Source organism: Desmodus rotundus, unplaced genomic scaffold (assembly GCF_022682495.2).
Source record: "Desmodus rotundus isolate HL8 unplaced genomic scaffold, HLdesRot8A.1 manual_scaffold_34, whole genome shotgun sequence".
NCBI lineage: Eukaryota > Metazoa > Chordata > Mammalia > Chiroptera > Phyllostomidae > Desmodus > Desmodus rotundus.
This window is the reverse complement of record NW_026527412.1, coordinates 546,367-567,116: the sequence shown is the minus strand read 5'-3', so window position 1 is coordinate 567,116 and position 20,750 is coordinate 546,367. Positions and strand designations below refer to the sequence as shown.

Genomic DNA, 20,750 nt, shown 5'->3' with positions numbered 1-20,750 from the left:
TTACTCTATTAGAGTCTTGAAATTTGTAACTATAGCCAACAAAGAAAGTCAGTGTTGAAATTGACTAGCATTTCCTTTTCTTTTTAAAAAATATTTTATTTATTTACTTTGTTAGAGAGGGGAAGGGAAGGAGAAAGGGAGAGAAACATCAATGTGTGAGATTGCCTCTTGCATGCCCCCAGCTGGGGACCTTGCCTGCAACCCTGTGCCCTGACTGGGAATTGAACCAGCAACCTTTTGGTTTGGAGGCCAGCGCTCAGTCCACTGAGCCACACCAGCCAGGGCAGTGACTAGCATTTCTGAATGAACAAACAAGTGAGTAGAACCATTAAGAATGTCACCATTTTTTTAAAGGAACAATTAAATAGTCAAAAGTAAATTTTGATGAAGGATTTTGAAAAACAAAAAATCCAGTTACAGGTAAATTTTATTTTAGGTCTCAGTTACATTAAAATGCTGGAGGGAGACTAGACAATTTTCAGCAAGTATTATCACTGTCAGCTACCAATGTGAATGTGTTTAAAGACTGTCAAGCTCTGGGCTTCGAAGACACTTAAGAATGGAAAGTGGTTCTGTATACAGGGATAGAAGTTCTTAAATACAACAAGGGTGGAATACATTTCGGTCTAGGGAGTGGGGAGTGCTTATTCTAAACTGGCAGTACTTTGAATTCAAAACATTCAAAATTGAAACTTGGGCATTAGCAATTTCTAAGTTATCTAATCAAGTTTAGTTTTAAGTGGGAAAGCAATTGGAGAAAAAAGAAACAAGTGTTTTTAAATATTATTGAGGGAAATCACTTCGGATGGCTCACCCTGCTGATTACCAGAATACCTCAAGAGGAAACTCCTCCCTTAAGACTGACAATCCATTCAGGGTATTCCTATCTCCAGGTGAAGGAACACCAAGCTGGAAACTGCCAATTCAGATGATACTGCCAGTCATTGCCAATTGTGCTTTGTCCCCAGTTCTGATAGCACAAACAAATTAGCCCTTATTTCTCTGAACTTGTTTCCTCATTTGATGGTTCTGCCTGCCAGAGCAATTGCTAAAATTATATTGTACCATCCAAAAAATTTAGTGGTATCATCGTGTACTGGAAATGGCTGTTTTGATAAACTATAGGATATGGTTTCTTAATTAGGATGGTGGAGAACCATAGCAACTTAAGGCAATGAGTTGTTTTGTTCAAAAGTGGAGAAAAGTGTGGGATGCCCCATCCTGCAGAGCTCTCCCAGCTGCCGAGGATGAGAAGGAGTCATCCGGGACACAATCTGTTCTGGCGAGGAAGGAGGTGGTGGTTCCCTCTAGTGGAGAATGCCCCAAGCTCTTCTCTGAAACGGCTTTTATAGGGATCCATCATGCAGGGGTATACAGCATGCATGTACAGCTCATCAGTCAATGCCCAAAGGCATTGAAAACAGATAGTATCTGTTCATAGAAAACAGTATCTAAAGATAACAATCGAAGGAACAGAGATCTGCCTCAGGTTAAGGTCTGTTAGAGGTGCTGATGCCAGATGGTCATTAAGGCCTGTTTCATGAGATAAGGAATTCACTCCTTGTGCTTATTTGGTTTGTATAGCACCAACAGGGCTCTACAAAGCAAAGCAGGCTTCAAAGGGTACAATGCATTCTTCAGACCAGATTTCCCACGGGAACCCTCGGTGCTAGCATCGAGTCATGCCTGCCTCCTGCATTCCCAGTGCTCTGGTTGAGACAGGTCTCTTCCAAGGCCTTGCTCGGGTGGGGCTACAGTTTCTGATGCCACACAAAGTGGCCCCCAAAAGAAAAGGATGAAAATGAATTAAATTTGCAAAGCAACAACACTCATTTCCTGTGTGGGCAGGCTAAGAAGCTGTAATATATTCATTTTTTTTCTGATTATAAAACAAATCATTTTTGTGGGCCCTAGGCACTATGTCTAATGTGTTGTCAGCCCTAGTCAGGGTAGACGGGTAATGAATGATGTGCTCTGAATGACTCAGTTTATGTTTCAGTCACAGTCATACCTATAACTGAAAAATAAAATGTATATCCATCCAGTGGGAGATTTTTCCATACACAAAGCACATGCTTATAGCAGAGGTTTTGAAACACATATCTCCACAGCAAGTACTTGACTAAAAAAAGTACACCATGACACGCTCAAGAATCATAAAGTTTACTGTTTCTTTTCCATCATTTGGCACATGCCCAAGGCACATTAGAAAATTAGAAATCATAAATTACTTTGTAGAAAAATAATCAGCCCCTCCCTTCTTTACGTACATAAGTATTTCTAAGAACATGCACAAAGCCATTTCCCTATTACAAAGTTATTTGAAAATGTACTCAGGACAAACCTATGTTTGTGGATCTAGACCAATTAACATAAAAAAATAAGTTAATTTGTAGAAATTCATAAAAAGGAATAAATGGCATTAAATTCTAACTCAAAGTTACTTTGACCTGGTTTGTGCTATAAGTTTTGATCAATTAAAAGACTAAGAAAAGATGTGCCAAATCTACCTTCTGTTACCACCATCCTCAGATGTGACATTTAAGGGAAGGCTCTTAATGGAAGGGGTGTTCCTAAAGACACTGCTACAGGTGCACATGTGCAGTGATTGAGTATCTACATACTTTGTTGTTAGAAAAATTGTACCCACCTTTCCCCACATACATAGTGTCATACAGGCCATATATGTCCTTTTCACTAAAATGAACGTCAAAATGGCATTTAGGCATCTTTGGGTTCAAGTGTTGCTTTGCAAAGGAGTATTTTCCAGGTCCTGTTTTCTTCATTCAAATGTGACATTTCTGCCTGGCTTCCACAGTACCATAAAACCTAAACTGCTTCCCTTCAGCTCATCCCACATGGTGGAATTGTTTTAGCTTGTGGCTAATTTATATATGTCACAAAGGTTTAGCACCTTTCAGCAGGAGGAGGTCAGAATCTGGTGATGACACCTCTCACTGTAACCAAGGAACCCTAATACTTAAGAAGAAACAGCCCTGGCTGGGTTGCTCAGTTGGTTAGAGCATCCGATATGCCAAGGTGGTGCATTTGATTCCTGGTCAGGGCACATGTAAGAATCAACGAATGAAAGCATAAATACATGGAACAACAAATCCATGTTTCTCTCTCCAAATCAATTAAAAAAAATTTTTTTTTAAAGAATCATACACCCCAGTCTTAAGGAACTGGACACCACTGGAATTTTTTTCTAGTCCTTTTCAAGTGTATTCATTAGCTCTGAAGAGGAAAGAGATGGTGATCATTTTCTTTGTTGTATTCTTCCAGCCACAGAAAAGCTTTCAGGAACTTTCTGCTTGCTCTCAAGCCAAACAGAAAGTACATTGAGTTCTAAGCTGTATTCATGCTCGGCATCTTCTTACTAAGGACTCACTTCTTGGCAACCAAATTAATTCCTTATTACTGTTAAGACTGGGAAATACTAGCCTCTTGGGGAATGGGGAGGTTGCTGGCAGTCTCTGGGTCCTTTGGTACAACTGCATCATTGACAGTGTGTCTGCGGAACATCCGCCTGTTTCCAGGAGCAGTTTGTTTTAGTCTGTGCCTCTCGGGCCAGTCACCGTCTCCTCTGTCAGCAGCCTGAGATCTGTTCTGGTCTGACAGGTTCTTCTGTTGCTGTGTGACTTCTTGCCTCCCTGGCTAAAGAGAAGGAACAATTCAAACTGTTCATCTGTGCACTGGCCTGCAAACCACCACCACGGCAATAACAGCAACCCTTGAGTGCTGGTGTGCCATCCACTGTGCTCAGTACTTTTCAGACATAATTTCGACTCGAACATCCCAGTGGTGATAGTCTGACATGTATGCGCTACATGTGTCAGACACAGCATACATGTGTTTTCACATTTAATCCTTACAATTCTAGCAAGTGTGTACCTTGTTATTCCCATTCTACAACTGAGAAAACAGGATCAACAAAGTTAAGCAATCTGCCGGAAGTCCCACAGCTAGCAAGGGAAGAGCTAGCACTTGATTGAATCCACGCAGATTTCACAGTTTGCTGGTTTCCCATCCAGCAGCAGGTCTATTAGCAAAGCCATGAAAGACTCAATATGAACTTAAAATGAGTCATGTTAACAAAAATCACTTCAATTCTCTAAAATGAAGATTGAGAATATTTATATCCTTGTTCCAACAAACCTATGCCATGCATGCTATAAGTTCAAATTTTCATCAATAGTCATGTATTATATTGGCAAGTAGCAAAGGGAAAAATCCTATGTTTTAAAAAATATTTTATTTACTTTTTTTAAAGAGAGGGGAGGGGAGGGAGAAAGAAGGAGAGAAACATCAATGTGTGAGAGATACATCGAATGGTTGCCTCTCACACACCCCCAAAAGGGGACCTGGCCTGCAACCCAGGCATGTGCCCTGACTTGGGATTGAACTGGCAACCTTTTGGTTCACAGGCTGGTGCTCAGTCCATGAAGCTACACTGGCCAGGGTGAAAAGTCATGTTTTTGAGAAAACTCACCTAACGGCACCACAGAATGTAAAGCAGGCCTCTCTTTATAATTGACTGATTAAATAGCACTACAGGAAGATGGCTACGTATAGAATTGTCTATGTGAGCAACTGCATACTATATTTAGAGAAGTTTTTTACCCATTTATTTTCTTCCTGACATTAATGATTAACAAATTAGCTAATTTGCTTAGTGAAATTTGAGATATTTCACCAAGTACACACGCCACGAACTGCAGTGTCTTTCCATGCATATGACTATTTTCCACTTTTTACTCACTTTCCTTTCTCAGCTCAGAAATGTGTTGTTAAATACAGGGTCCACAAGAAGTAATGCCTGCTTGAGTGTGATTGGTAGGGTGAGAATATGGGTGTAATAATTTATAGTTTTAATTTGAACATTTCACCTAAAATGTCATATGGGATGCTTGAGTGTGATATTATGTTAGAGAATTACATGCTTATGATTTTGTAATAAAAGATTTTGCAATAAAAAGGAGTGTCATTTGTGCCGGACCCTGTATAATGGTGAATGAAGTCTATACTCTCGACCATCCCACTGAAGAGCTTGTTTTAATAGTTATTAACTCTTACAGTGAAGGGAATAATGAAATGAGAAATGTGTTTACCTTGGATTAGTTTTGAAAAAGCCAAGCTTTAAAACATATAATTATAATCCAGCGTTTAATAACTCACTTCATGCAAAGAATCTTCAGTAAAATTAGGGACACTTTTATCTCTTGCCATAATCTCTCTTGAAGTCCTTCCCCTAAAACCCCAAACAAATTAATTTAGAGTTTGGGATAGCAGTGCAAAACACTGGTTGGCCACAAGGTGGCAGCATTTGATGAGAGCAGATTTGTCTACAACCCATTCAAGCTGCATATACTCTTGCTTTTGTTTTCAGTAAAAAGGTAGGGTCAAAAGCATTGAATCAACTCAAATTTTATACTCACTTAAACTGACCAACTGAGCAGACAAAGTAAAACTGTCTTGTAAAAGGTTCATCTTGTAGATTATACATTTTTGAATTCCCTGTAGAGAAAAGGATAAACATCTGAAAATTTCCAAAATAGTTTAAGAATTGTTTTAAAATTATGGCATAGATACAACTTTTCAATTTTATTACTTCAGCAAAATTTTGAAAATACAGTACTGCATTTGTTTAAAGAAACATATTTATCTATTACTGTCTGAACTCCCATGAAACAAAGAAAAATCCTTAATACACTGATATTCCCAGCCAATGATAGTGAGATAGCCTAAGGATTATCCAGATATGTGCATGGGTTCATTCACATTACTGCAGTGCAGACTCATATTGTAATTTAAAAAGCAAAACAAGTCCTGGCTGGTGTGGCTCAGTGGATTGAGCTCTGGCCCAGACTGAAAGGTTGCTGGCCTAGGATGTAGGCCAGGTTCCCAGTTGGAGGTGTGCGTGTGTGAGGCAACTGATCTGTTTCTCTCCCTCTTTCTCCTTCCTTTCCCCATTCTCTAAAATTAAAAAACAACAATAACAACAACAAAAACTCACGCACACACACACATCAAAACAAGGCCCCCATCTAAACTATAACAACTTGAAAATACTGAGGCCTACCTGTTTGGCAAATACTGTTCTAATTCACATCAACCAAAAAAATTATTTAAAGATAGGATTTACCCTGAAGTTCAGAAAACACTTAGAAACGGGGCTGGCTTTGGAACATGAGTCAGGAGAGAACTACCAGAGCCTGCTCCTCCTCCCCAGTGGGTGAGTGGAAGTAATTTCACCTTGAAGGTAATGCTGAGAGATGTCATCACAACCAACCAGAATTCCAGTATCAAAGTACCCGATAAATTAGGATGTAATGTACATTTCTTTGGTGCCTCATCCCACCCCTAGTCGTGACTAATGACATTTTATATTCACAATTAAATGAAAACCAGCAACAACTTGTGAACTTCCAAATAAACCCAAGTTGAGAATTACAGAAAGTATATAAATTCTTACATTTTTTCCTGATCTTAACAGTAACGTATTCCTTGTGGTCTGTTTCACCAACATCATCTAATGTGGCCACACAGCTTGGTACTACCTGAAGTAATTCCATTATCTTTGAATTCTACAATTTGAAAGGGAAAAATTAATAGTAATATTTTTTATTCTTTTTCAGCAGATAGTTGCTTATTTTTGATCTAAGTATCAATATTAGTGTAGATGGACAGAAGGGCTAAGAAGCAACTACAGATACAACTTTGAGGCCAAAAAGCCTACTGGTCAAGAGTAGCCCTGTATTTGGAGCCTGGCTCTGCTCTCTGCTAGGTACTCTAGCCCAGGCATTTCATTGGTCTGTGCAATTAGGTTGACAGTAATAGGATCTATAATTTTAAAGTTACCTTGAGGTTATCGAGGACACAGCACATAGTAAGTACTCAATAAAAACATTCACCAATATCATTTGAGAAAGTGTTAAAATGAAAACTTAAAATATCTGAATACTGTCAAGAAATGTCTGAAACTTAAAAATTAATACAATAAGCCTATGAGTAGGCTGGCTTTATGGTAACTTTAACATGTCAGTAGTATCATTTAGCAGCTCACTAGTTGTCTACCTTGAGTAGAAAACTAGATAAAGATTCAGTATGAAAACAGGAACAGTAAAGAGCTGCCTTCCCCCCAGGAGAAAGACTCATTCCTCACCATGCCTCCATGGCAAGCGTGCACTGGTCGTCACAATTCTCCATGCAAAACTCAGGGGGTTTAAAGTGACCACTGAACAAACTTTCTCCATTGTGCTGCCCAGACCACAGATGTATTCTCAGTGCAAGGACATGAAAGCAGGGCGCTGTCTCAGCGTGCTATTTCCCTGTGAGGACCTGACTGCTGGCCAGACTAGGACCTCAGACCAGTAGCTGGTGGCCAGTGCCTCTCCTCGGATCTTTGAAAACTGCCCCCAAAGGACTGACTCCTGGCTTCCGAGCAGCCCACGTCTGACCAGGTGACCGAGGACCAGGTGTTCAGCCACTCTGGCAGATGGCAGGGACAGCAATTCAATGGTCTGGCTGGTGCTATTTCAGATCTGGCTTAAATATAAGTGTTATCTGAAGCAAGCTGTGAGGGAGCTTGGAATGCCCTCCCACTTACCTGCTCAGCACAGTCTATAGCTGTACACTGCCTCTTGTTTAAGAGCTGAACTGATGCCCCGTGAAGAAGCAGAAGCTCCACGACGAAGACGTGCTTTTCTATCACAGCCTCGTGCAGCGCTGTGTTGCCCTTGTTGTTAGAGATGTTAATGGAGGCCCCATGCTAGAAACAGAGACAATACAATCAAAAGGAATGCTAAAGGCCATTAATGCAGAATCTAGATGGGTGTTCACTATAAAATTCTTTCAACTTTTCAGTATTTCTGAAATTTGTCTTAAAATGTTGGCATTAAAGTAATATTGAGGAAAAGATTTATGTACAGAGATATTTATGCAGCATTTATCATTATGGCAGAAAGGAACAGAAGTCACCTAAATGTATAGAGCAAGAACATTTAAACAAACACTATATTGTACATCTTTGGTTATGCAACAATTAAAAATTGAAGTTTTTAATATCCATACTACCCAAAGCAATCTATAGATTCAACATAATCCTTTTTTTAAAAATATATTTATTGATTATGCTATTACAGTTGTCCCATACCCCCCCCACTCCACTCTATCCTGCCCACCCCCTCCCTCCCACATTCCCCCCCCCCTATAGTTCATGTCCATGGGTCATACTTATAAGTTCTTTGGCTTCTACATTTCCTACACTATTCTTACCCTCCCCCTGTCTATTTTCCACCTATACATCTATGCTACTTATTCTCTGTACCTTTTCCCCCCTCTCCCCCTCCCACTCCCCTATTGACAACCCTCCATGTGATCTCCATCTCTATGGTTCTGTTCCTGTTCTAGTTGTTTGCCTAGTTTACTCTTGTTTTTGTTTTAGGTGTGGTCGTTAATAACTGTGAGTTTGCTGTCATTTTTACTGTTCATATTTTTGATCTTCTTTTTCTTAGGTAACTCCCTTTAACATTTCATATAATAAGGGCTTGGTGATGATGAACTCCTTTAACTTGACCTTATCTGAGAAGCACTTTATCTTCCCTTCCATTCTAAATGATAGCTTTGCTGGATACAGTAATCTTGGATGTAGGCCCTTGCGTTTAATCTTGGGTAATGTAATTATGATGTGCCTTGGTGTGTTCCTCCTTGGGTCCAGCTTCTTTGGGACTCTCTGAGCTTCCTGGACTTCCTGGAAGTCTATTTCCTTTGCCAGATTAGGGAAGTTCTCCTTCATTATTTGTTCAAATAAGTTTTCAATTTTTTGTTCTTCCTCTTCTCCTTCTGGCACCCCTATAATTCGGATGTTGGATAATTTCAAGGTGTCCTGGAGGTTCCTAAACCTCTCCTCCTTTTTCCGAATTCTTGTTTCTTCATTCTTTTCTGGTTGGATGTTTCTTTCTTCCTTCTATTCCACACCGTTGATTTGAGTCCCAGTTTCCTTCGCATCACTATTGGTTCCCTGTACATTTTCCTTTGTTTCTCTTAGCATAGGCTTCATTTTTTCATCTGGTTTTTTTTTTTTTTTTTTAAATATATTTATTGATTATGCTATTACAGTTGTCCCATTTCCCCCCCCCACTCCACTCCATCCTGCCCACCCCCCTCCCTCCCACATTCCCCCCCTATAGTTCATGTCCATAGGTCATACTTATAAGTTCTTTGGCTTCTACATTTCCTACACTATTTTTACCCTTCCCCTGTCTATTTTCCACCTATCATCTATGCTACTTATTCTCTGTACCTTTCCCCCCCTCTCCCCCTCCCACTCCCTTAATGACAACCCTCATGTTCTAGTTGTTTGCCTAGTTTGCTCTCGTTTTTGTTTTATGTGTGGCCGTTAATAACTGTGAGTTTGCTGTCATTTTTACTGTTCCTATTTTTGATCTTCTTTTTCTTAGGTAACTCCCTTTAACATTTCATATAATAAGGGCTTGGTGATGATGAACTTCTTTAACTTGACCTTATCTGAGAAGCACTTTATCTTCCCTTCCATTCTAAGTGATAGCTTTGCTGGATACAGTAATCTTGGATGTAGGTCCTTGCATTTAATCTTGGGTAATATAATTATGATGTGCCTTGGCGTGTTCCTCCTTGGGTCCAGCTTCTTTGGGACTCTCTGAGCTTCCTGGACTTCCCGGAAGTCTATTTCCTTTGCCAGATTAGGGAAGTTCTCCTTCATTATTTGTTCAAATAAGTTTTCAATTTTTTGTTCTTCCTCTTCTCCTTCTGGCACCCCTATAATTCGGATGTTTGAACGTTTCAAGGCGTCCGGGAGGTTCCTAAGCCTCTCCTCATTTTTCCAAGTTCTTGTTTCTTCATTCTTTTCTGGTTGGATGTTTGTTTCTTCCTTCTGGTCCACACCATTGATTTGAGTCCCAGTTTCCTTCTCATTACTATTGGTTCCCTGTACATTTTCCTTTGTTTCTCTTAGCATAGGCTTCATTTTTTCATCTGTTTTTCGAATAGATTCAACCAAGTCTGTGAGCATATTGATAACCAGTGCTTTGAACTGTGCATCCGATAGGTTGGCTATCTCTTCGTCGCTTAGTTGTATTTTTTCTGGAGCTTTGAAGTGTTCTGTCATTTGGGCCATTTTTTTTTGTCTTGGTGCGTCTGTTACTTTAAGGGGCGGAGCCTTAGGTGTTCACCAGGGCGGGGTAATGCTGGTCGCAGCGCTGTGATGCTGTACGTGGGGGAGGGGCCGAGCGGGAGCAATGGCACCGGCCTCACTGTCCTCCGGCTTTCAATCTTTCACTCCGCTACCCACAATCAAACTGGGCCACTCTGGTGCTGGTTCCCGAGTAAGTGGGCCTGTGCACACTCTAGGCCCCTGTGGGTCTCTCCAACCACCTCTCCTGTGAGGCTGGGAGTCTCTCCTGCTGCCGCCCCAACCCCCACGGGAGTTTTCAATCAGAGGTTTGAGGCTTTATTTCCCTGAGCTGGAGCCCTGGGTTACGCGGTCTGCTTCGCTCCCCGCCCTTCGTCCGGTTTATCTGTGGGCGAATGTGGTGCCGCGGGGTGCTACCTGCTGCTCTGCCTGCCCCGTTCTCTGCCACTCTGAGTCCGGCCCTCTCGGTTTATCTGTGCAAATGTGGGGCCGCAGGGTCTGCTAGTGCTTAGACTGCCTGTGCCATTTGTCCCACACTCCGCCAGTCTCAGTCCCGCCACAGCCACGCGAGTCCTCTCCACCCCAGTGCCTGTCTCCGCCCCTCCTACCAGTCTGGATGAATGTTTATTTTCTATTTCCTTGGTGTTGGTCCCCCTTGCTGTTCAATTCTCTGTCAGTTCTGGTTGTGCGAGGAGGCGCAGTGTGTCTACCTACGCCGCCATCTTGGTTCTCCTCATCTGGTTTTTGAACAGATGCAACCAATTCTGTGAGCATCTTGATAACCAGTGTTTTGAACTGTGCATCCAATAGGTTGGCTATCTCTTCCTCGCTTAGTTGTATTTTTTCTGGAGCTTTGAAGTGTTCTGTCATTTGGGCCATTTTTTTTTCTTTTTGTCTTGGCGTCTGTTACTTTAAGGGGCGGAGCCTTAGGTGTTCACCAGGGCGGGGTAACGCTGGTCACTGCTCTGTGATGCTGTCCATGGGGGAGGGGCCGAGAGGGAGTAATGGCGCCCGCTCCACTCTCCACCAGATTTCACTCACTTGCTGTGCTACCCACAATCAAACTGGGCCCCTTTGGTGCTGGTTTCCGAGTGGGTGGGCTTGTGCATGCTGTAGGCCCCTGTGGGTCTCTCCAACGACCTCTCCCGTGAGGCTGGGAGTCTCTCCTGCTGCCACCCCCAACCCCCACCGGCGTTTTCAATCAGAGGTTTGAGGCTTTATTTTCCCGAGCTGGAGCCCTGGGTTGCGAGGTCTGCTTCGCTCCCCGCCTTTTGTCCGGTTTATCTGTGCGTGAATATGGGGCCGCGGGGTGCTACCCACTGCTCTGCCTGCCCCGTTCTCTGCTACTCTGAGTCTGGCCCTCTTGGTTTATCTGTGTGCGAATGTGGGGCCGCAGGGTCTGCTAGTGGTCAGACTGCCTGCCCCGTTCGTCCCACACTCCGCCAGTCTCGGTCCCGCCACAGCCACACAAGTCCTCTCCGCCCCAGTGCCGTCTCTGCCCCTCCTACCGGTCTGGATGAATGTTTATTTTTTATTTCCTTGGTGTGGACTTCCTTGCTGTTCGATTTTCTGTCAGTTCTGGTTGTGCTAGGAGGCGCAGTGTGTCTACTTACGCCGCCATCTTAGTTCTCTCCTCAACATAATCCTTATTAAAATATCAATGTCATATTTCACTGGTCTAGAACAAATGCCCCTAAAATTTATATGGAACCAAAGAAGACCCCAAGTAGCCTCAGCAATCTTGAGAAAGAAGAGCAAAGTTGAAGGGATCACAATACCTGATATTAAACTGTTATTACAAGGCCACTGCAATCAACACAGTCTGGTACTGGCATAAGAACGACACATAGATCAGTGGAGCAAAATAGAGAGTCCAGAAATAAACCCATGTCTCTCTAGTCAATTAATATTTGACAAAGGGGGCATGAGCATACAGTGGAATAAAGATGGCCTCTTCAATAAATGGTGTTGGGGAACTGAACTGGTACATGGAAGAAAATGAAACTAGACTACCAATGTACACCGTATACCAGGATAAAATCAAAATGGATAAAGGACTTAAGTATAAGTCGTGAGACCATAGAAGTCCTAGCAGAAAACACAGGCAGTAAAATTTCAGATCTCCCAGGTAGCAATATTTTTGTTGATATATCTCCTACAGGAAGGGAAATAAAGGAAAAAACAAACAAATTGGACTACATCAAATTAAAAAGCTTCTGCACGGCTACTAAAGAAACCATCATCAAAAGGAAAAGGGAACCGACCGTATTTGCCAACAATACCTCACACAAGGGTTTAATCTCCAAAATACAAGGTCTGGCACAAATAATGGCCCTGTTTATTACAAAATCTTTTATTACAAAATCATAAGCATGTAATCCTGCAACATAACTATTACATGCAAGCATACCATATGACATTTTAGGTGAAATGTTCAAATTAAAACTAAAATCATTATACCCATATTCCTACCCTACCAACACATTCAAGCAGGCATTACTTCTGCTGGACGCTATATATAAAAAACTCATATGATTCAATGCCAGGAAGACAAACAATCCAAATAAAAAAAGGGCAAGGACCTGAACAGATACTTCTCCAAGGAGGACATACAGAGGGCCCCTAGACACAAGAAAGGATGCTCAGCATCACTAGCCATCAGAGAGATGCAAATTAAAACCCCAATGAGATATCACCTCACATTTGTCAGAATGGCTGTTATTAATAAATCAACAAACAACGAGTGCTGACGAGGATGTGAAGAAAAGGGAACCCTAGTGCACTGTCGGTGGGAATGCAGAGTGGTGCAGCCACTGTGGAAAACAGTACAGAATTTCCTCAAGAAACTAAAAATGGAACTGCCTTCTGTCCCAGCAATTCCACTGCTGGGAATATGACCTAAGGGTCCCAAAACACCAATTCAAAAGAACGTAGGCATCCCTATGTTTATAGCAGTGCTATATAGAATAGCCAAGTGCTGGAAACAGCCTAAGTGCCCATCAGTAGATGAATGGATAAAAAAACTGTGGTACATTAACACAATGCAATACTACTATGAAGCAGAAAGAAAGAAGGAACTCCTACCTTTGCACCAGCATGGATGGAACTGGAGAGTATTATGCTAAGTGAAATAAACCAGTCAGTGAAAGACAAATACCATATGATCTCCCCTACAAGAGGAATCTAATGAACAAAATAAACTGAGCAAAATAGAATGAGAGACATGGAGACTTCTGACCAAGATGGAGGTGTAGGTAGATATACTTTGCTTCCTTGTGCAACCGAAAGAAGGACAAAAACAAATTTAAAAACAACCACCAGAACTGCCAGAAAATCTAACTGTATGGAAGTCCAACAACCAAGGAGTGAAAGAAGAAACATTCATCTAGACAGGTAGGAGGAGCGGAGAGGATGCCTGGCAAGGCTGCAGCTGGCAGACTGGGATGGGGTGAGGTGGCAGCTGGCAGATCAGGCAGTCCCACATTTGCAAGCAGATAAACTGGGAGGAACAACTGGGGAGCAAGACAGACTGCGCAACCCAGGGTTCTAGCACAGGGAAAGAAAACCTCAAAAACTCTGGCTGTAAAAACCTATGGGGGTTGCGGTGGCGGGAGAAACTCCCAGTCTCACAGGAAAGTTCCCTGCAGAGACCCACAGATCCTAGAAGGTAAACACACCCATCCACCCGGGAAACAGCACCAGAAGGGCCTAATTTGCTTGTGGGTAGTGGGGAGATGTGACTCAAAGCCAAACGAGAGGTGAGCAAGCCGTATTGTTCCCCCTCTGACCCCTCCCCTACACATAGAGCCACAATGCAGCCATGTGGGTTGCCCTGCCCTGGGGAATACCTAAGGCTCTGCCTCTTACAACATAACAGGCACAAGGAGACAAAAAAAAAACATAGCCCAAATGAAAGAACAGATCAAAGCTTCAAAAACAGAACTAAGGGGTAAAGAGATAGCCAACCTATCAGATGCAGAGTTCAAAACACTGGTAATCAGGATGTTCACAGAAATGGTTGAGTATGATCGCAAAATAGAGGGAAAAGTGAAGGCTATGCAAAGTGAAATAAAGGAAAAGGTACAGGGAACCAACAGTGACAGGAAGGAAGCCGGGACTCAAATCAACAATTTGGACCAGGAGGAAAAAATGCACATTCAACCAGAACAGAATGAAGAAACAAGAATTAAGAAAAATGAGGAGAGGCTTAGGAACCTCCGAGAAAACTTTAAACATTCCAACGTCCCAATCATAGGGGTGCCAGAAGAAGAAGAACAAGAAATTGAAAACCTATTTGAAAAAATAATGAAGGAGAACTTCTCCAATCTGGCAAAGGAAATAGACTTCCAGGAAGTCCAGGAAGCTCAGAGAATCCCAAAGAACTTAGACCCAAGGAAGCACATGCCAAGGCACATCACAATCACATTTCCCAAGATTAAAAATAAAGAGAATCTGCAAGAGAAAAGGAGACAGTTACATCCAGGAGTTCCTATCAGACTGTCAGCTGATTTCTCAAAAGAAACCTTGCAGGCAAGAAGGGGCTGAAAAGAAGTATTCAATGTCATGAAAAGCAAGGACCTATATCCAAGGTTACTCTATCTAGCAAAGCTTTTATTTAGAATGGAAGGGCAGATAAAGTGCTTCTCAGATAAGGTCAAGTTAAAGGAGTTCATCATCACCAAGCCCTTATTACATGAAATGTTAAAGGGACTTATCTAAGAAAAAGAAGATGATCAAATATGCGAACAGTAAAATGACAACAAATTCATAGCTATCAACGACGGAACTTAAAAAACAAAAACAAAATTAAACTAAGCAAACAACTAGAACAGGAACAGAACCACAGAAATGGAGATCACATGGAGGGTTATCAACAGGGGAGGGGGAGAGAGGGGGGAAAGGTACAGAGAATCAGTAGCATAAATGGTAGGTAGAAAATAGACAGGGGGAGGGTAAGAATAGTATAGGAAATGTAGTAGCCAAAGAACTTATATGTATGACCCATGGACATGAACTATAGGGGGGGAATGTGGGTGGGAGGGGGTGGGCAGGATGGAGTGGAGTGAAGGGGGGCAAATGGGACAAATGCAATAGCATAATCAATAAATATATTTAAAAAAAAAAGGGGAAAGGACTAAAGAACACGTATGAATGACCCATGGACATGGACAACGAGTGGGGATTGACTGTGGGAGTGGGGAGCAAACTGAGCAGAGGAGGGCAAAGGGGGAAAAATTGGGACAACTGTAATAGAGTAACAATTCTTAAAAATCAAAAAAAAAGAAAACGTTAATAAAATAAAGTGGAAATTAAATTTCCTCCATAAAAATTAAGGTTTTAATAAAAAATTTTGTACCTTAAGTGAAAATAGGCAAGATGGAAACCAATATTGATCTAAATTATGCACTTTTTACAGTGCACCAACATGAGCTGCCTCTGAGTAATAGGGTTATGATAGGCAAGTTGGGTTTTCCCCTGCTTTAAATTCTTTGTTCAACACATATAACCTTTATCAAGAGACAAAAAAAGTGACAAAGGACATTCAGCTGACATTAAAGGTAAGAGTTCGACTTAGCCTTGTACAATTCAATCTACCCTGCAGGTAAACGAGGCAAGATGCAAACCTTTGCAAAAGCAGTGTTGGTCCTTTACTCAGCCTCCCAGGGGCAGCATGGACCCTGAGACCCACTTCCCACTTGAGAATCCCCACATGGAATTCTCACGCAGAACTCCTCTCCCCAGGGGCAATGCAAAGCCATGGGCGGGCCCCAGCCATCTCCAGTTTGTTGCCAGGGGCTCGCCACCTGATGAGATGCCCATCACTGACCAGTGTCTGCAGCTCCAAGGGCTGTGGGGGCCCTTACCTGTAGCAATAGTGCTGCAACTTCATGGTGGCCACTGGAGCAGGCATAAAGGAGGGGAGTGCTTCCACTTAGATCCTTTTCATCGGGTTTTGCGTTGGAATCTAATAGATACTTCACCACCTAGCCAAAAGAGGGATAATTTTCAACCTTAGTTAAAGTTGGCAGGGAGAGCCCTAGCTGGTGTGGCTCAGTGGACTGAGCATCGGCCTGTGAGCCAAAGGGTAACCTGTTCAATTCCCAGTCAGGGCAAATGCCTGGGTTGCAGGCCAGGTCCCCAGTAGGGGGCATGCAAGAAGAAAGCACACATTGATGTTTCTCTCCCTCTCTTTCTTCCTTCCCCTCTCTCTAAAAATAAATAAATAAAATTTAAAAAATTGGCAGGGAGAAATTCTCTAACTTGGTATCCTTTTGATTTTTCTCTAAGTTTATCTAGAAGGCTCTTTACACACAGGTCTGACCTCAGGAGAAAGCAGACCAGCCGAAAGGGCCTGGGGGGTGGGCAGTTAATATTTGCTGAGGGTGGACCATGTGCCAGGCGCTTGCTTTCTTTTTTTTTTCTTGTTCTTTTTTTTCATTTAATCATTTGATCTAGTCCACAGAGAGCTGGAATTATAACTCCAGTTTTACAGATGAGGAAACTGATGCTTGAAGTACTATGTGAGGTGTTAGGAGCCCTGAAATATGGTTCCTGACTTCAGAAAGCTTATTTACATTAGAACTACTAAGGGAAAATGAAAAAATGTAGAATGTAGATAACTTTCAAAATGGAAAAGGGGACTTTGCTCAGGGCAATCAGCCACAGTTCTCTCTTGGCACCCTCTACAGGGCTATACTCTACGAGGCACCAACCTGTTTGACACAGACCAAGGGTTGTGGAAACAATCAGGTGCTGGCAGGCAGCCAGAGCCCTTGATGACCAACCCCCAAGCACCAGAGAGAGCCCTCTGGGGCCAGTATCAAAATGACAGCCTCTGTGCCACCCTCGTGTGACTGGCAGTGGGAGGGAGTTGGCTCTGCCACCAGAAGCATCAAAATTCTGTGCTCCATGGTTGAGTGGTCTATCCATGTGTACCTCTGAGTCTCGGGGCTGGGAGGAAGGAAAGGGGCTGGTGCTCTGGGTCAGCTGTCAAACTCCTGTCCCTCTGCTGCATTCCCAAGTAAGGTTCTAACTGAAGGCAAGCATCCTAACACTCTGCCCGAGAGACAAACCATACCTGAAAGTGGCCTTGTTGGCAGGCCAGGTGGAGTGGGACAGCCTGGTTTGTGTTTCTGGCACCCACACTGGCACCATGCTTCAAAAGGAGGGGGATGAGTTCCACCCGACCATGCAGGGCAGCAACGTGCAGTGGGGAAGAGCCATCCTGGCTGGTCATGTTCACACCAAGCCCATTGGCAGGAATCTTTGCCAGTTTCTAGTAAGAGCAGAAGAGGAAAACAGAAATGCCATTACTATGTAGGAAATCAGGCCGAAGGAACTGAAGCCATCTGCCCCCTACAACTCCTCAGCAAAATCCTCACAGTGGGATCCAGAATCAGGCTGCCCAAAGGTGAATCCCAACTACTTTAGAAAGGTGTGGAAGTCGAAGGGTTAACTTTCATTTTCAAGAAAGCAACCCCTCAAATAACACCGTGTTATGCCAAGGCAATGCAACAGGGAAGGGCAGGTCTGTTTAGCAGCTGCTGCTAGAACAACTGGGTGTGCATGCATGGGAAACTGCACATCAGCCCCACCTCTCACCAAAACAAAAATCAAAGTGCATCACAGACCAAATGCAAAAGCTGCAATTATAAAACTTGAAGAGAACACAGAAGAAAACCTTTGCAACACTGGGATAAGTAAAGATTTATTAGATAAGACACAAAGCAAAAACATAAAGGAAAACTATGATAAACTAGGCTTTAAAATTACAAATCTTTGCTCTCTAAAAAAGACTAAGAAAATGAGCCTTCCCACTTTCCCTGAGGGAAACATGGCCGGGAGTGGAGGTGCCAGGTTATGGGCGAGGTGTAGAGATTATGGATGACAACTGGCCAGGGAGTGACTTGAATATATTCATCTACCCACAGCACTATTCTGGAGATGTGGAGTATGTCCTCGTGTTGCACGGCATCACTGTGACAGAACTGAGCGGCTGGCTAAGGATGTTATAAAAAGACATCATATACATTACAGTCCAGTGTGTGCTTCAGGAGGTTACAGGTTCTGGGCTGATCTTGGAGAACACCTTAAGAGCATCACTCGAAATTCAGATAGATTTGTCCCTGTGAAGGTTGATTTCATCACACTAAAAAGTTACAGGCAATAATGAACAGACCGAACAGAGCCAGACAGAACTTGATTGTGGCAATTTTATGGAATATGCAACTTGAAAACCCTCTTGTTACAAAAATATTAGGTGAAGTATAACTTAAAAGCCCTTTAAATGCTTACTGGAGCTCCTGGAAGATAAAGAAACTGCTACCTGAGATGCTAACTAACATGTCCAAAGTCAAACATCTTATAAATGGAGGATCTAATATTCAAACCCAAGCTGAACTCCAGAGCCCAAGGCTGAGACCACTAAAACATACTGTCTCTCTGGAGATGTGTAGAGATATATTAGGCTAACGGGAGGAAAACTTCACCAATAAATCAGCACCATTTTCTCCTGAGCTTAACTGTGATATTTACTGAAACTGATTAAGGTAATCCCATAATTCCTGGAAGAATGGGATTTGTAAATAGTTAACTGCTCATTTTCTGAAATGTTTTACATGATATATTAATAAACTATGAAAAATTACCTTCTAAGAAAATAAATAAGAAATATTGACCAAAAAAGAAAAAAGAAAAAAAAAATGAAATCCTGGCTTATGTTGTCAACTTGGGTCAAATAAATTCTTATAAAAATTCTCAACCCAAAAGGAAAGGAAAATAAAGAAAAAAAAAGTCAAATGGTAGAAAATATTTGTAACATGTATATCTCAGAAAGGACTTGTATTAAACAGAATTAAAAAAATAAACAAAAAACTCTAACAACTCAATAACATATTCTAACTTCTAAAAACATACACAAAAGATCTCAAAACTTTTCACAAAAGAAGACAGCTGAAGAGCCAGTCAATAAACGTGAACTAACATCTTTAGTTCTTAGGGAAAAGCAAATCAAGAGCAGGGGTGACAAAACCACAGGGTCAGAAAAGAGATGAGTGACTGTGGGGGTGAAGTAGGGGGGGGATAACCACGCAGGGGCAGGAAGGGCTGATGGAGATATTCTGCATCTTCACTGTGCTGCTGGTGGTTATGAGACCTTGAATTCATGGTCAAACCTTGTAACATTGTTTGCTACTGATCTCCATAGTTCACCTTCATTTTTATCATGAAACTACCTTATTGGTCACAGTGGTTTTACAATCAATCATGTGATATAGAATAATTAATACATAATTAAAAAACCTGATCTATAAGCCATATAACTAAAAAGAAACAAATTGTGATGTTGAATCATACATTTTGATAGTGGAATTAATTTGTCAATATTTTCTGTGACTGATCGAGGATTAACACTTCGGTTATCTAGTTCACTTTCTGATGATTAAAAATGTCACCGCTTAAAAACTAAGCTAAATTTAGGACTTCCAGCCCAGATGGAGGCGTAGGTAGACACACTGCACCTCCTTGCACAATCAAAAGAAGGACAACAATTTAAAAACAAAAAACGAGAACTGACAGAAAATCGAACTGTATGGAAGTCCAACAACCAAGGAGATAAAGAAGAAACATTCATCCAGACCGGTAGGAAGGGTGGAGATGGGCAGGCAGGGCAGAGAGGACTAACAGCAAGGAGGCGGCTGGCAGACCCAGTGAGGTGGTGGATTGTGGAGCAGGGCAGGCAAAGCTGCAGCTGGCGGGAGAGGCAGCAGCTGGTGGACCCTGCAACAGACCTCACAACCCAGGGCTCCAGCTTGGGGAAATAAAGCCTCAAAGCTCTGATTGAAAACACCTGTGGGGGTTGAGGAGCCAGTGGGAGAAACTCCCAGCCTCATAGGAGAGTTTGTTGGAAAGACCCACAGGGTCCTAGAATGTACACAAACCCACCCACTCGGGAAGCAGCACTAGAGGGGCCAATTTGATTGTGGGTAGTGGAGGGAGTGCCTGAAAACGGACAGAGTGGAGCAAGCGCCATTGCTCCCTATCGGCCCCTCTCGCATATACAGCATCACAGTGCAAGGACATGGGTTGCCCCTCCCTGGTGAACATCTAAGGCTCCGCCCCTTTACGTAACAGGCATGCCAAGACAAAAAAAAAAAAAAGGCCCAAATGAAAGAACAGATCAAAGCTCCAGAAAAAACACAACTAAGCAACGAAGAGATAGCCAGCCTATCAGATGCACAGTTCAAAACACTGGTAATCAGGAAGCTCACAGAATTGGTTGAATTTGGTCACAAATTAGATGAAAAAACGAAGGCTATGCTAAGAGAAAAAAGGAAAATGTACAGGGAACCAATAGTGATGGAAAGGAAAATGGAATTTAAATCAACGGTGTGGACCAGAAGGAAAAAAGAAACATCCAACCAGAAGAGAATGAAGAAACAAGTATTCAAAAAATGAAGAGAGGCTTAGGAACCTCCAAGACATCTTTAAATGTTCCAACATCTGAATTATAGAGGTACCAGAAGGAGAAGAGGAACGGCAAAAAGTTGTAAACTTATTTGGTTAACAAATGCTTATTTGT

At 42.3% G+C, this 20,750-nt stretch overlaps 1 protein-coding gene across 1 annotated transcript in view; it reads right to left on the bottom strand.

Annotated features, from left to right (window-relative positions):
- Positions 1 to 3,032: 3,032 nt before the first annotated feature.
- The window catches only part of LOC128780104 (ankyrin repeat domain-containing protein 27), a 68,433-nt gene continuing 50,715 nt past the window's right edge, over positions 3,033 to 20,750 (bottom strand). The window contains exons 23-29 of the mRNA XM_053917839.1: positions 17,250 to 17,447; positions 16,036 to 16,155; positions 7,610 to 7,771; positions 6,476 to 6,587; positions 5,439 to 5,517; positions 5,179 to 5,251; positions 3,033 to 3,657 (exon numbers count right to left, since the gene is read on the bottom strand). Of these exons, the coding sequence (XP_053773814.1) occupies positions 3,424 to 3,657; positions 5,179 to 5,251; positions 5,439 to 5,517; positions 6,476 to 6,587; positions 7,610 to 7,771; positions 16,036 to 16,155; positions 17,250 to 17,447 (978 nt within the window). The 3' untranslated portion in view covers positions 3,033 to 3,423. The remainder of the gene's footprint in view (positions 3,658 to 5,178; positions 5,252 to 5,438; positions 5,518 to 6,475; positions 6,588 to 7,609; positions 7,772 to 16,035; positions 16,156 to 17,249; positions 17,448 to 20,750) is intronic.